At 37.0% G+C, this 17,039-nt stretch overlaps 2 protein-coding genes across 3 annotated transcripts; both read left to right on the top strand.

The window, feature by feature from the left end:
* Positions 1 to 2,152: 2,152 nt before the first annotated feature.
* Positions 2,153 to 9,073, top strand: LOC147848602 (glycosylinositol phosphorylceramide mannosyl transferase 1-like). 2 transcript variants are annotated; one of them, XM_087338323.1, is made up of 6 exons: positions 2,153 to 2,279; positions 3,108 to 3,361; positions 6,821 to 7,232; positions 7,322 to 7,491; positions 7,587 to 7,650; positions 8,556 to 9,073. In XM_087338323.1, exons 2-6 carry the CDS (start codon positions 3,189 to 3,191, stop codon positions 8,595 to 8,597), a joined length of 861 nt encoding a protein of 286 aa, XP_087194449.1. In that variant the 5' UTR covers positions 2,153 to 2,279; positions 3,108 to 3,188; the 3' UTR covers positions 8,598 to 9,073. The 2 variants fall into 2 exon arrangements, with proteins under 2 accessions (XP_087194449.1, XP_087194448.1); XM_087338322.1 differs by having other exon boundaries at positions 2,154 to 2,279; positions 7,587 to 7,657.
* A 2,644-nt stretch (positions 9,074 to 11,717) lies between these two features.
* LOC147848601 (ATP synthase small subunit 6-A, mitochondrial-like) lies at positions 11,718 to 14,703 on the top strand. The gene is made up of 4 exons (XM_087338320.1): positions 11,718 to 11,851; positions 13,472 to 13,603; positions 14,074 to 14,119; positions 14,447 to 14,703. The coding sequence occupies exons 2-4, from the start codon at positions 13,486 to 13,488 to the stop codon at positions 14,448 to 14,450; spliced, it is 168 nt and encodes a 55-aa protein (XP_087194446.1). The 5' UTR covers positions 11,718 to 11,851; positions 13,472 to 13,485; the 3' UTR covers positions 14,451 to 14,703.
* The last annotated feature ends 2,336 nt before the right edge of the window (positions 14,704 to 17,039 follow it).

Raw genomic sequence — 17,039 nt, 5'->3', positions numbered from 1 at the left:
AAGAAAGAGCTAAAAGGCCCACAAAAAGTTTTTATAGCTTTTAACATAGGGTTTGTCCTCTTTCAAATTAGGGTGGCCATTTGGCCTAAAGCTTTATGAACAATTGTGTTCTATCCCCTTTTTGCTCTTGGTGAAGTTCCCCCTTTGATGACGATATTTTCATTTCTTGTGCTACAAATGTGTAACTAACAGCTTATGAATATTTCATATAGATATTGATAGATGGATCTATGCATAAGCGTTGAATGTTTTCTTTGTAATACAAAATAATTGTTATTTCTTACTACTACATTTTGAAACAATCCTGAACCAAACAAAATGAAACCTTATTATTTTATTTATTTATTTTCTAATGATACCCTTGGAAATTCCTAGAGGGGGTCAACAATTCAGCATTTTGAATGTCAGGTTACATGACAACTTATATTAGAGAGAGAGTACTTATAATATTTATTTTTCCAAGCTCAACCTTTTAAATTGTATTGAATTGATGCACTTCTCGAAGGAGGAGATACTTTGTAGCCTATAGGTATTAAAGTTGAGAGAGAGAGAGAGAGACTATAGAAACCTTGTTCTCATAAGAGGAGTCTTTGTCTTTTAGTCTTGAAACACCTTAGGGGGATTTACTTTGCCACATAAGATCCTCACTATCATCGTTGGGACATCAAGGGGTTTTTGTGTTGTCTTGTTGCTTCAATAATTACACTGCTTTAACTAAAAAGGAAGAAGAGATCGAAATAATGTGAAAGAAGTATAACTTGGAAAAGTGACAATGTGAAAGTAATATTGCACAACTTGGAAAAGTGGAAGCATGCTAATAATAATGGGTGTGAAGGAAAATGCCACCTCAAGGATGAATGAACCCATGTGTGGAAGAGAGAAGTTGGCCCAAAGTTAAAGCAATAAAAAGAGAGGAGATTCGCAAGGAATGTCAGCTAATGATTCAATGTTGTATTGTGTATTCAAAGGATTCACTGGCATTTAATATTAAAATCCATGCCACATAAGCACAATAAGTTACAAAGATCCCTTGACATCTAACTTGGAAATCTTGCATTGAAGCTGGAAAGGGAAGATAGAAGGAAAACAAAAACACGAAATGAGGTTTGACTTTGTAGTTTTATATGACATGACACCACTGGACATTCAACACAGTTCCAAGTTTGTTGATCTTACACGTCAATAGCCAAGAAAAAACAATCAAATGTGAGAAATGGTAAAGAAGTAATATATTCATGGGTAAAACTAGTGAGCAACAGTAAATAAATATAAAAAAAACACAATTGGTTGGAATTGCAATAAAGATAAACAAAGGTGGGGCAATAACAAAATTACAGAAATCCTCTAGAGGGGTCTCAAAGACACATTGAACTTAATTCATTTGTATTGTGAACTTGGATTGTGAACCTTAGATCAAGACTTGTAGGAGCATAAAATAGAACGTCGGTCCAATCCCCTCATGATGTGTATGTCCACAATATCCTTATGAGATTTTTATGATTGCCCCTCGAGTTTCGTCTTTGATCAGATCATGCCGCAATCATTGTAAGAGTTGAGAGACGCTAGCAACCATTCAAAATGTAATCAGTGGTGGCCGAAAATGTATGGACAGAAAAGAGATGGTAAAAAATTTCCCAATCGCTCAAAGTTCTATCAGAACTTCATCGAACAGTCGAAAGCAAGGGCATTGGAGTCGGGAGTTTAGATTAGATAAGAAACACAAAAGAGAGAGAGAGAGAGAGAGGTGAGCAACGACACAATGTACCTGATTTTCGCCAGATTTATCGTGTCGGGTCATTAGAACCACAGCCATACATATATAGTTGGGTAGGGAAAACATGTGAAATTTTGTAGAGAAAGGGAAATGGAGAGCTTGATTGAGGATAAAGGGGGGGGCATTATTGAAGTGTTTTAATCTGTGTAGAGAGAGAGAGAGAGAGAGAGAGAGAGAGAGAGAGAGAGAGAGAGAGAGAGCACTACTATATTCAAGTGTTTTCATTCTTAGAGAGAGAGACAGAGAAACAGAGAACCACATTCCAATGAGGTAATATAGAGAGAAAAAGCAGAGAGAGAGAGAGAGAGAGAATGAAGTGCAAATCAGATCATTACCTCTTCCTCCTTGAGATCAGTTTTCCTCTGCTCTTCCTCCATCTCCCACCACTTCTCAATTTCAGGGGGGAGGGAGGGAAATAAAATCCCATTTTCATACTCAAATCCCCTCAAAACTCCCCCCCCCCCCTGCTCCCTTTCTTGTCAGCAAAACTTCCATCAAATACACGGTAGGCTTTTGTTTTATGATTGAGTGATTACTTTATTTACTTATTACTTTCGAAACAGAGCTTCTTGCTCTGCTTTTGTACAAACAAGATTCATTTGCCCATTGAACTGCACATTAAAGTTGCTAAATTTGGCCCTATTTGGAATATGCGAATTGTCACCATTTTGTTTTTTGTAGCTAATCCAAGAGAAAATTCCAATACACAATTCATTAGATTTATGTCTAAATTTCGCAAGATCTGTCCTTTATGGGAGGAAGGTGTGGTATTTGTGTGCATGGATTTGAAGAAAAAAAAGGAGCATTTCTTCAAATTGAACTTTGGGCCTAGCCAAAGTTTGGGTGTATTTCTTGCAAAGGAAAACTTGGATATTCCTATCAAATTTTCCAGTAAAAAAAGCATTTATCTATATCTATATACATACATACAATAACATATGTATGTATGTATGTATGTATGTATGTATATACATGTACGCACAGATATATACAGATAGATAGATAGATAGATAGATAGATAGATAAGATAGATCAAGGGATAGAAAATCTGAAGGAAGGTAAGGTGCATTTCAAGGTTAACTTGGAAAGAAACGAAAGCAAGACTTCGATTATATTTTTCCTCTCTTGAGATCATAAAAGGAGAAATGCTCTTCCTGTCATTTGTTAAGTAAAGAAAATACATGTATATAATTCAAAGTCAATATAATTAGAATTTTGATGCTGTAAAACAAAGAAGAGAATGAAGATGTTGTACTCTTCCTTTATCATAGCCCAATTGAGTTTAAAAGGGCTTTCTGTTGATAGCTGATTAAAGCCTTTCTTATTCTTAAAGGGAAAAAGAAGAAAGAAAAACTGGTAAGAAAATTTCAGCTTTGTGAGAAGGTTTGCCACAGTGGATAAGAAGGCGAGATTGATGAAAGGGGCACATAGTCGATGGAAATCGACACGGAATCTTATGTGGTCTTCAAGCTATCGAATTCAAATTTGTTCCATCTTTGGCATATTCGCATTAATCATCCTTTTAGTTCATACTTGCAAAATCTCCTCAATCATGGGATGGCATCCACAGATTCAAGAATGGGACAGGTGACAATCTCTCTCTCTCTCTCTCTCTCTCTCTCTCTCTCTCTCTCTCACTGCCCACTCTCTCTGGTTTATGCATCGATGAATTGGAACAAATGGTCAACGAGTCTGTAAAGCAAGAAGGCATTGAAGGAGTTACCATTGGGAATGCGTTTATCATGCTTTTCTTATATCCAAATGATGTAGTGCTTTTTGGATATACTTCAGAAGATGCCCAAAAGCATATTAGTGTAGTGGAAAAAAGCATATACTTTAAAAGATGCCCAAAAGTTTATTAGTGCAGTGGAAAACTTTTGTATGCACAGTAAGCTAAGTATCATACATTGTGTATGATAATGAGCGTCTTGAACCCGTAGAATGCTTTAAATATCTGGGGCTTAAGTTTTCCTTCAACTATAGATGGAATGAATGTGCTACATACTACTTGGAAATGGGAAGAAGGGGTTACTATGCATTTGAGAACATATGCAACAAATGAGGAAATTAAATATTGGGGCCTCAAGAAATGCCTCTTTGACAATTGGTAATACTAGTGCTTCTCTATGAGGTTGAAGTATGGGGTAATAACATTCCTAAGTCTATTTGAAAAGAGTTTGAAAATGTCCGAAAGCACTTTCTTATTTAGTTTCTTCATTTCTAGCCACAAACACCACAGATGCCACGTGATGTTGTATGGCCCGTGAGACCTTACACATGACTATATGGAATTGCAAGGATCTCTAAGGATAGATGTTGGATATTTTAAAGATACCTTCAAGAATGTAGATATCACTATGTGTATAGAGACCCATTAATGCATTGCTAATAAACTCTCAATGCAAAAGGATGTAGATGTGAGTTGTTATGTCATCCCCAACCACAAACACAGAAGCACTGGAAGGTCTCGAGGAGTGGTGGTATAGTCCAAAAAGGAGCTCCATGATTGAGCGCATATTGTGCAGAAGGATGTAGATTGCATTATATGTGGGTACAAATCAAAATTGGGGATGTTCGAAAACTATATGTTGCAATTGCCACTTTCCACATATATACTCAAACTTTGCACCTTTGTATGATGATATCATAGGAAACTTCAATGCACATACTAAGGATGAACAAACAACTACGTTTGAAACAAGTGAAGCTATGTATGGACAAGTTATTGTAGAAGAAGCTGGTCTAAAGTGACAAGCTCAAGATAAAAGTGAACTAAGAATATGGCAAACACTTTCTGGCCTTGGGAAGTGCACACGAATTTGTGGTATAAAATGGTTTGTCACATTGGCACAGATCAGATGATTAGACATTTTGGAACCCAAAAGTAGGGGAAATCAGACCCAAAAAGAACATAGTTCACCATCTCTGCTAGGCCTATTGGCTTTTCAGCAGATCACACATATCTATGCTTTGAGGTGAAGGATGGATGCATAAAGGAGATTGGCCTGGCTAAATACTAACTTACACGAGAGTCAGTTGATATCTATAGTTGTGGAGTATACAATGGCATGGTGGATTTGGATCCTTTCACACGCCTAGAGGAAGTCACACAAAGATTGTTACAGTCATTGCATAAAGCAGCCTTAAATGCTTTTTCACCACAAAATAGGCACTAAACTTGGTGGAATTATACAAAATAGCTAGTATGATAAGGAGTTTGTGATACAAGGAGACGCTTGCAACATGAAGTAACTCAAAGGATTTGTACACACAAACAAGCAATCACAACCTTCCAATGCTTGTGAAGGAGGTATCATATTTAGCTGGCATAACCATAAATACACTACCCCTATTCCAATATAGCTTGGATTGTACCCATCCGAATAGGACCAAAGTGGAAAAGAATAGAGTGGTCCAAATTAATATTATCAAATTGGATAACTGAAGAACATGGATCAGCTGCACAACATCACTTGGTAGGAAGATGGCCCACTATAAGGCACACTTTTCGCACAAATTAAAGGATAGTTTCATCATCATGCCCTCTTATATGGACATACATCTACCCTATGCGCTATATAGTGGGATAGGCAGCTGAAAACCTCTTAACATCAGTTAGTGATCGAGGTAGGTAGATATGCATGCACTTCGCTAGAAGAAAGAATTTCCCGATTGTGTTATCAATGGAATTTGAGGAACACTATGTTTGCCAAATGTATAATTTGTTATGAAATAAGAGGGAGATACCATTGACTCATTAACTATGGCTTTGACCATCTATGCAAAGTAATGTATTATGAGGACCAATGTTGCCTTAGGTTGTTCTTGCTAGAATTCAAGAAACAGAAGGAGAAGTTGTTGAAGGACAACAATTCAACCATACAAGATCATCAACAAAGAACAATCGCAACATTCTTTAGCTCCATCAGTCTTATTCATCTACAAGTCAATCAAAGGCTACACAAGTGGATCCCCAACCATGACATTGCTTAGGGGTTACAATAGATCGGACAATAGCAGTTTGTCATGCAAGTAAGTCCCAACCTTGTCCACCACGATCTCACCACCCTTGTCATCCATAAATAAATGCTATTACCTCCCGCCATCGCAATTGCTTCCCTCACTTTGGATATCTCTCCATTCTGATTGACTTATGCTAGAGGTCTTTCAAAGACAAAAATTATCTTCTATCTTACTTGAGAAACTTACACATACAGATAACAAGATTCTTTAATCACTTCTATTTTTATTTACTTAGCTACTTTTATTTTGGTTTGTTGTTTTCAAAGACAAGACAACATCTTGAGATGTAATTTCTTGTTTGGTCTCATAGGCTATTTTGGCCTCTTAAAAGATTTTAATGTCTTTCTTTATTTCTATATTTAGATCAATGTTCAAGGATTTGTTTTATTTTATTTTTATTACCAGATTTCTCAAAATTTCAAGCGTTTCATTCTAAAACCTCTCTAAAAATTCTGCACCTTCAATGCGTGGAAATTTAGATGTGAATATTAAATAATGCATATTCAATGTGCACTAAATTCAGTATCTGTTCCAAAAAATTGTTGTATGTAAATGCTGTGCATTGTTTGGGAAAATTTGCTTTACTGTTCTGTTGAGTATTCTTGGCATGCATGGAATAATAGGAAATTATGAGAATTATCTGTCGATGCTATATGTTTCTGTTGGATCTTGTTCCCGCTATAGACACTTCCAACCTTAAATTTAAAATTAGTGAATGAATACCAAATCCTGATCTCTTGTAAATTTCTAATGTATACCAAATTTAGAGGTGCAATGATTTCTGAACCTTCAGTTTCAATTCAGAGTCACATTGCAGCAAAATTGCAAGACATTGTGTTAACGTAGGTTGTTAAGGTGTGAAGAATAACTAATTGTTTGCTCATTTTAGTCTTGAAATGTATGCTTTATAAGTGTCACTTGGTGGCAAATATACATCGGATCATGTGACATTTTTAAGTCTTAGCTAAAGATGAACTGCTTATTTTTTCATTTTGTCTTGAAAATATGTCTTCTTTTGTATAGGCAAGAGCATTTCACCATCCTTATTAACACATGGAGAAGGCCGGACTTACTCAAGAAATCGGTGCAACACTACTCGCGGTGCCCAAATGTGGATACTATCCGAATTGTATGGAGTGAGTCAACCGAGCCGCCCTCTGAACCATTGCTAACTTACCTTCAATCATCCGTGAGGGCCGCTTCTCATAAGCTTAAATCAAAACACACTATAAAGCTGAAGATTGACATGCATAACGAGGACAATCTCAATACGAGGTTTAAACCCCTTGAAGACCTTGCCACAAATGCCATATTCTCTGTGGATGATGATGTTGTGGTTGATTGTGATACTTTGGCATTTGCATTCAATGTTTGGTGTAGTGCTCAAGAGAGCATGGTAGGTTTTGTGCCAAGAATGCATTGGCTACAGCAAGATGTATGTATGTTTTTATAGAGTCTTGTTTTGGCATTCACTCTAAAAGAATGAACGCCGCTGAAATCCCAGATATGGTTTTATGTGTGTAGAAACGTGAATCAAGTGAGGCACGATATTCATATGGAGGGTGGTGGTCAGTGTGGTGGACTGGAACATATAGCATGGTTTTATCGAAGGGTGCATTTTTCCACCAGAAATATCTTGACCTTTACACTAATCATATGCCATCTCAAATAAGAGATTTTGTGACAAAAGAAAGGTTCAGGAAAATCTCGTGATTATTTTTAAAAAGAAGTTCATATATATGTTTCAGCGTTAGAGGAATATTCTTATGCTCGTCTCAAATTTATGCAGAAACTGTGAAGACATTGCGATGTCATTTCTTGTTGCGAATGCTACTGGTGGTCCTCCTATCTGGGTAAAAGGTGCTACTGTAACTAGTGAATCTCTATTAATCCTTATTTGTTCATGCTTATCGATACATTGAATATGAATAGGGCATTCATTGAATCATTATTTATGTTTATGGGGAAATGATTTTCTGGAACTTTAGAACAACAGAAAAATTGTGTTTTTTGTTTCACATTCTCCCATCAATGTAAGTATTTTTGACATTTTATGAAGGTGTATGTAAATCTCACAAGATTGAATTTCCATGTTGCTTCTAGAGATGAGAAAGTCATGCAAAAGTAACTTCTAAGAGACACTTTTGTTAAGGCCTTGCTGTATTGCATGGTTTCATATTTTTTCTTTGTATTTGTTAACAATGTGGGAGCTAATCATCTTATGGATGATTTTATTTTTGCAAATTAGTTCTTGTATATATTCATTGTTCCCATGAATTAAGATATTATTTGAGAACGATAACTAATTTGATACCAAAATTTTTGAGTGGATGTAAGGTATCCAAAACTTGTGCCCTTCGACGATAAGAAAATCAAAATGCATACGAGTGCATGGGTTGGTTGTCTAAACTCTTTATGTTGGTCTGTGTAAAACATAGATATGTGTTCGCACACATTGTACATATATGCTATTTGTGCATTGTGGAGCATATGCAAGTCATGCAGATTCTTGAAAATGGACCTTGATAAGCTTAAGCAATAGTATTAATATTTATATCAAGCGTTGGTGTCTTTTTCTTCATCGTTACAAGAAAATCAAAGGATCATATTTAATAATGGTTAAATATGATACCATAGCTGGTTTGTATAATGGACAAGATTATGGTTGTAGCTCTGGTTGGTCTTATTGCTCATTTTGGTGTTTCATAGACGTTTAAATATTAACATTCCATTTCTTTGTTTTTTTTCATTTGCGCAGGAACATTGTCGGAGATTGGCACGACAGGTATCAGCAGTTTAACGGGACACAGTGAGCACCGGACATTTTGCTTGAATAAATTTGTAGGGATTTATGGCCACATGCCACTAGTGCCAAGTAATGTGAAGGCAGAAGATGCACGACGAGCTTGGGTTTGGTGAGGAAAAGTTGTAAAGATTTTTCTCTTTGTTTTCTATGAAGGGTATATCAGAGGCTCAAGACGTCATTCTGCATTCTATAACAACCCTTCACTCTGGAGAAATATTGGCTTTTGTACATAAAAGATTGAAAGGGGTTTCATTGAATGGTGCCTTGATGCATTGTGCTTTATATGGTTTACTTTCAAGCAGTTGGGAAAACACCAAAGGAAAGCATCAAGATTGATTCCTTATCACAGGATCGAGATTTTTCGATCACAGCCAGATAAAGACAGTTGGGTACAGCCTTCTAATGAGACCCAATATGTAGCATTTATGGACTTCATTTATTTTATAATGGCATTCTTATTTCATGTTTTACTTCTTTTCCTTATGCTGAGCATTCACATAGAACGCTTTGTTTTTCGCATATACAAGTGGTTCTTGACATGATTGCAAAACGTGGCATTGAGGATTGTTGTGCAAAGATCGACTGTGATCCATTTGTATTTTCTACATCTATTTTGTAGATCACACTATTTTTCACTTATAAGAATATTGAAGCAATTCATCGAAACAATTATGTCTATTTCATTTATGCCATATGGACTTACGTTTATTTTATCGAAACAATTCCATCTGTCATATGTGTGAGATAGCATGTGGAGTTATGCTTCATATGGACTTTCATTTGGGTTTTTGTGTTGTCAATTGTTGTCAATTAAAGTCCTATCATCATCATCATGTAGGAGCATCCCATTTGTAAAGATGTAAAGATGCGTCGGACATATATGATATGATTTCCTATATGTGAACATTTACTTCCCTATGGATGGTTGTTTGTGGAATGCATTGATCAAAAGTTGTTCACATAGGAAGATATGGCGAGTTTAGCATTAGGAGTAAACTTTCTTAGTGCTTGGATGAGTACAATCTCATAATGGATGTAGTCCAAGTTCTAAGGTAGCTTAGAAGATGTTATTGACAAGATAAATTTAGAAAGAAGGACGAGTTCTCACACAAGCTTAAATCTTTCATATCTTAATATCTGATGGAGCATTTAGTTCATTTATCTATAGATGCTTAAAAATGTAAGTTTTCTCAAATTTGAGAGTAACGCATCATTGTTCATTTCTTTGAGTGGCATGTCTCCATCTCATTTTTTGTAGGTTATGCAACATTATTATCGTAAGCGCATTTAATAATTTGTGCATTTAAAACAACTTCCTCATGCTGTCACAAACCCCATGGAAGTCTTCAGAAGAAGTTAACTCTACCATGTATGATGTTTTGTTTATTAAGCATTCATGTACCATATTTAAGTTTTTCTCGTACCATCAAGCATTGATTTACTCATAAGAGTGGGCCCTCACGTGACGCAACTAAAAGGATCTTGGGAGCAAAGCATATATCAAACAAAACCCCAAAATCTTGAACTACACAGACTTGAGCCAAGAGGATATGCCTCACAAAGAGAGACTTCGAATGGCCAACCATGACTCATGCTCATCTACCTATCTCGACACATATTTCGATGTGCAATTGGGGCGAGAAAAATCTACTTTTAAGGGAGAGAGAGAGAGAGAGAGAGAGAGTTATTACGCATCCCACCTAATTATAGCTTTATTTGGCAACAACTACAAAATATTGCATTGATGCAAGGTCCCTTACCTCTATAAACAGTAGAACAACTGTGGATTGATTGGTGTTTACAGGGTCAAACATCGTTGTTACAAGTGACTACTAATCTTTTATATCATTGCTTTGTTGAGTCTCTTGGATAGTTATCATCTAAGGTTGAAAAAGAATGGAAAATACACAAATCTCATCATTGGTGGTGGCAGATCTTACAACGTAGTTGGCATTTTAAATTGCCATTTGTAGCAAAGGTCTTCATTTGGAGAGTTTTGATTGGAGGATTGCCTTTGGGATTAGCTCTAAAGCGTCGTAGACTAGCAACAGGTAATTGCTTTTTTGCGTTGTTCAAGTGGAAAATAATACTCATCGATTTATACAATGTCTGATTGCTTGTCAGATTTGGAGTTACATTTCTCAAATTTGGCAAGTTTTATCACGGTGTTATTTGACACCTAGACAGTGGGAGTTTGCACAATTTACACAGCTTGACCCAAAATCAGAGATCGAGATTGTTTTCTATTTCTAAGATAGTGGGGGCTACGTCATAATTGGAACATGCGCAACACTTTTGTATTCGATGGTAGCCATGGAGTGAAAGCATATCTACAAAAGTTGAAGGGGTTACTAATGTGGCAATTTTCTTTATTGGAGCAAGTGGAAAATCTTTCCTTAGTGGAGTGTTTGTCTTGCCTATTGGCAATTCAACATGTTCCCCTACTCATGTAGTGTAGTTAGTGGGGAACCATACTCCATTGTCACACCCATTGTAAGCAGTGTTTTTTACACACATTTATTAATATAATTGTGCGTTTTCACAAAAGAGAGAGAGAGAGAGAGAGTTGCTTAGATGGTTGTAGCTCAATTGGTAAGGTTGCCCAATGGAGACCCGATGGTCATGGGTTCAACCCCTACATTCCACAGTGGCATCTAGTGAAATAAGAGATATTTGTAGAGTAATAGAGAGGTAAGAAAATTGGGTTTTGAACCCAAGATGAACTGCTAGTAGTGTAAACAACTTACCACTAGGGTAAGCTAATGCGATAAAAGAGAGTGAGAGAGAGAGAGATGGGAAAAGAGGAAGTCATCAATTGAGGACGAGCTCATCGGGACGATGCCTGTTGTTTTGCACAAACATATATGGGAAAGCAGAAATGGTCCATGTTTTGAGACCGATTGCAGGGTTTTTGGGGTTGGTTGGATACAATATCTGGATGGTCGGGGCTTTCGGTATATGTATGTTCTGGGTTTCAATGTGCAACATTGCCATTAGGTCTTAGTGTGGATTTCACCATAGCCATTTCACACACACACACACACATTTGACCTAAAAAGAAGGTGCATGTCTTCTTCTTCCCTTTTGTTACATACATACATACATACATATCATCATCAATATCTTCTTCTTCTTCTTCTTCTTCTTCTTCATCATCGAAAGCCTGCGTGTGTGTGTTTTTGTGCCCGCGCTCTCGCTACAAACCTGTCTCTGTCTTTCGCATCCCATCGCCTACAACTCATCTTCAGGTAAGGATCGCTTCCTTAGCACAAATGCTGTTTCTGATTCTGCTTCCGCAGTTTCATGTTGTATCGTTCCTTGAGATTTAGACCCGAAACATACACACGCATCCTTAGCACAAATGCTGTTTCTGATTCTGCTTCCGCAGTTTCATGTTGTATCGTTCCTTGAGATTTAGACCCGAAACATACACACGCTTCCTTAGCACAAATGCTGTTTCTGATTCTGCTTCCGCAGTTTCATGTTGTATCGTTCCTTGAGATTTAGACCCGAAACATACACACGCTTCCTTAGCACAAATGCTGTTTCTGATTCTGCTTGCGCAGTTTCATGTTGTATCGTTCCTTGAGATTTAGACCCGAAACATACACACGCTTCCTTAACACAAATGCTGTTTCTGATTCTGCTTCCGCAGTTTCATGTTGTATCGTTCCTTGAGATTTAGACCCGAAACATACACAGAGAGAGAGAGAGAGTTGTTCCTTCGGTATTATGGCCAAAAACAGAGAGAGAGTAGAGAAGGCCAATCGGGCCATCGTTGAGATTTGTGTGTTAGCTATTTGGAGAGCGTGAGGTATTTTGTTCGATACACCCATTTGGCATGTGTTTTAATATATGATGTAATAAAAGAGGCTAATAATAGCTTACAACTAGGGTAAGACCAGGAGAGAGAGAGAGAGAGAGAGAGAGCAACAACATCAGCAGCGTGCTAACAGAAGAAGGGTTGATTATAGAAGTAAGTGAGAGAGAAAGATATGATGTTGATCATGATATATTACTGTCCTTGGGAGGCTGGTAACACGACCTATGAGAGAGACATAGAGACTCTTAGCAGTTACAGGCTACTTTTCTTGCCCCTTTGCATGAACTTGAGGCATGAGAGATTAGAGAGAGAGAGAGAGAGTTCCTCGGCAGCTAGCCATGAGGTGAGTGTATTGAACTCAGTACAGCATGTTCAATAATACCCTAGTGTATGTGTGTCTCTTAGCACATTCAGGAAGGGCGTGGAAAAATGTTTATGCCTTTCTGACATCAACTTGAATGATCGAGGTTGGTACATGGTACCTTGCACTCAAAGGGACATCAAATGTGTGCTAGTATGTGCATGTAGACAGTGCATGCACCAATGTTGCTTGCTTTTCTGGCACTAACACAAACCAAATGTTCAACTATCACCTTAAATATTCATCATGTACCGTAAAATTATTGATTGGCATTTGAGATTGCAATCTTGCAAATGAGGTCGTGATTGAGTAGCGTCTGGCATGGGTTATGGAGGGTGGCCTTAGTTATGTTTTAATAGCTCACAGCATCTATGTCTGCACATCCTGGAAGTAACGTTTGTACCCTTCATTTTGAGGAAAAGTGCCTCCATTCACTAAAATATTGAGCCAAATGTTTTAACTTGCCAAAATCATTTGCAAAATCCTACATAAATGCAAAACAAATCTATTAGATGTTTAGCATTTCCGCATTATTTAAATTATTTCATGAGGAAAAGGAAACTCAGCTGATTATTTAAGAAAAGGTTCCCAAACACTATTCATACTTATCTTGCGCATATAATTGTTTTCATGCATTCTTGTGATATGCCAATGCTTTTTCTTGTATTATTTGTAATACAACAGGTAAAGTAAAAAATATGCCAGGAGAATCATTTGGTAGGGTTGCTATCAAGGAGGCACGACGCAATTGGCCATTTGTAACGGGATTTGGGGTTACATTGGCCCTTGTTTTGAAGATGTCGTTGGCGCTAACTCGTAAGATGCTCTTAGCTCTCACGTATTAAGATAGAACTCCCAAATACTCTGCAATTTTTGTTATTTCCTCAAAAGCCCTTGAGTTTTCATTATTTCCCCCAAATGGCCTTGCTCAACCCCTTTATGTAACAATTATATGCAGTATTTGAGCAATTATATGGACAATGCATCCCCTTACAGATCAATTATGTGTGACATTGAGGAATTATATGATCAATACATCCCCTTACTGATCAATTATGTGCGATCATTGAGGAATTATATGATCAATTCATTCCCTTACTGATCAATGATGTGTGATCATTGAGGAATTGTATGTTCAATTCGTCCCCTTTATCTCTCCTTGGGGTTTGGACAAATAATGAAAACCCAATGCCATTTTGGGAACCAACAAAAATGCAGAGGGTTTACAGAACTGTTTTGTAGTTTTTTAAAAGATTTTACTAAGTCATGATGTGTGCACAATCCAGCTGAAGATGCAAAGCACTCTCATTTCGTGAAGGAGCATCACCGAAGGTAAACTGTTGGAGTTTAAGTAGGGCAAAAATGCAAAAATACCTCTAGCTCATTGAGTGTTCACTCCTATGTTTCAAAATTGACTAGAGAACCCCTTGGTAAACGAACCTTTACAACCAAAGGATATTTTGGTAAATCTTAGAAAAATGGAGTATTTATTTTGTTACTATGTAGGCCTATCCTGGTAATTATTAAAAAAATCTAGCCATGTTCTAGTAATTGTTCAAGAAGAAAAGGTGTATTACAATGTTTCGCATAAGAATCATGTTTCTTTTCTTACTATTCTCCATCTGAAATTTCATGCCATTTTGTGTACTGTTTTTGTAGCTGAACCTGTGTAAAGATGATGAATTTGAGGATCAATGGTTTCTTTCATAGAACCTCGTGAATAAGAAGCCATGATGGGCATGTTAGAGCAAAGCAATTTCAAACTCATCCCTTTCTTGAAAATAGAAAGGAAATAAGAGCACATTGGACAGATCAGAGAGATGCTTTCATTCTCTAGGGATCTATGGTCAATGTTTTAATATCTTTGGGAATTCTGTTTTTTTATTTATACAAGTTCTAGTCTACATATTGTTTCTCATTTTTCCACCTTAACTAGAAACAGTGATATTGTACTAAACAGTATAGACACATTCTTAGGCATTTAGAACCTGTTTAATATGAATAATATACATACCGGACACATTGACATTGGCCCCTTAATGCATAAAGATACCCAATTTTTTCTTTCTCCCCGAATGCCCCTAGGTAGTTCTGTAATTCCATAAATCACATGTGCTATTTCTGGTAATTTTCTAGTTTTATGGTTAAGTCATTAGCGTTTCCTCGTTTGGGTAGACCAGGGGTGTTAGGGGTGACAAAATAAAATTGGAGGTTAGCTCAGGTAATATTCCTCTTACTAGTGCGTAGTCATTGTTCAACACAATTTTAAAACCCTGATAGTTTCACTTGTCTAAGCTGATTAGTTTTGTCTTTCAAAGTTAGATGTTTTATGAATACTGACGAATTACCCTCTGCATGCGAAATCACCTCTGACCTTTGATTCATACTATGTGAAGGGCCTCTGAAGAATTATGGCTTGGGAACATACATAGTAATAGTTTTTTCCTGGCAATCATCCTTTCAAGTGACAATAATAAAAGAAATGTTGTAATCAAATGAAATGATTCAAAGATTAAATAACTGATCAGTGAATCTGTTGAAAATTCAAAGATTAAATTACTCAGCATGAGTGTGCTGTGATTTTGTTTGTCATGGAGATGAGCAAAGTGGATGATTCTTGTATTCAAGACTTTATTGTAACTGAGATGCGTTAGAATAATGTCCTCATAATATTGCAACTAATTGTAGCATTAAGAAAAATGGAAAATGTTGTTTGCATTCAAGGAGGCGTAGGTTGGTTTGCCTCTAGTCTAATAGCCTGTATTGGTTTGTTATTGAAACACCTTTGCCTCTGGTCTAAATAGCCTTAACTGGTTTTGTCATTGATGTACACCTCTGGAATCACCTGCAATGATGGTTTATTCCAGACCAGACAAGAAAGGGATTACGTGCTTGTGCCAATGGAGTACCACTACCTTCAAGAGAGGTCTCAACTTATATGAGATCACTAATTGTATGAACTAAGTATTCTTTTAAAGAAGCCAAATCATGTAGTTGTGATTTAAAGAATTTTACGTACTATGGTCTATCCATCGTAAGAATTTATATGAGCTATCTCTTGTTGGAAAGATGATGTGTTACGGTTCTCTTTCACATATGTCTCGCTTCTTTACAATCAAAGATATATGCATAGGACTTAAGAAATTAGCCTCTCAAAAGGCAACCGATCTTCAATGTATAAAGGCTAAAATGCTCAAATGGATGATAAGGGAAGCACGTGCATGAATAAGTGATATGTTTAATCATGTTTTGCAACATGGCATGTCGTATGATTGGACTACAAATCAGAGAGCTTATGGACAAGCTCAATTTCGAAAAGACCATAGTACCATTAATCACATTAGCATCATCCTTCGAAATTAATGGAGGGAAGTCACTTGAGAGGTAAAAGTTTACATTGTTGCTTCGTAGACTTCAAGAAAGCTTTTGATATGGTATCTCGTGGGCATCTTTGGAGCAGAATGGAAGAACTCGAGGAACCAAGTGAATATATGGTTGCAATTTCTTGAATCTATGAGAAGGTTATATGTTGTGTGTATGTGTGAGTTATAAGTATTCATATTTTTTCAATAGCACTATTGGTGTTAACAAAGGATGCCCACACTCACCAACTATATATGGCCTATGCATTGATGAATTAGAGGAAATAGTTGCCAAGTTTGTAAAGGAAGAAGGCGTTGATGAAGTTGCCATTGGGAATGTTGCCATTATGCTTTTGTTTTATGCGGACGATGTAGTGTTTTTTGCAAAAACTTTAGGAGATGCACAAAAGCTTATGATGGCATTGGAAAAAAATTGCATGCATAATAAATTAAGTGTCAACAACTCTAAAACAAGAATTATGATCGTCAAGAACCAAAAAAAAAGATAAACCATTTGAACAATTAGAGCGGCAACGGTAAGAAGCCAATTCGGCAACAAACATGATCGGCCCCTCAACAACTGAAGTACATGCAGTGTGGGAGGAGGTCGAGGCACAACATGCGTTAACGGTGCCGAAACAGAAATCGACCGGCTTCGATTAGAACTCCCACAATCATTAGATAGAGAAATGAGCATTTAGGCTACTACCCAAAAAAGTCTAAAGGCGCTTCAAGACAAACTTGACGAGTCGGTGACAACTCACAACCAAGCCATCGCTGCCCTCGATGAACAGAAAGAAGTCGTAGCACGGGCCAAGGCGGCGCTCCAGAAATAGAGGGAGACCAACAAGAAACAAAACGAATAGTACGAGGAGCAAATGGTGACCGAG

The sequence above is a fragment of the Azolla caroliniana genome, unplaced genomic scaffold, assembly GCF_043228905.1.
Source record: "Azolla caroliniana isolate FFs.n. ecotype wild unplaced genomic scaffold, voAzoCaro1.0.p SCAF_301, whole genome shotgun sequence".
NCBI lineage: Eukaryota > Viridiplantae > Streptophyta > Polypodiopsida > Salviniales > Salviniaceae > Azolla > Azolla caroliniana.
The sequence above is the reverse complement of the archived record's forward strand: the minus strand, read 5'-3'. Positions and strand labels throughout refer to the sequence as shown.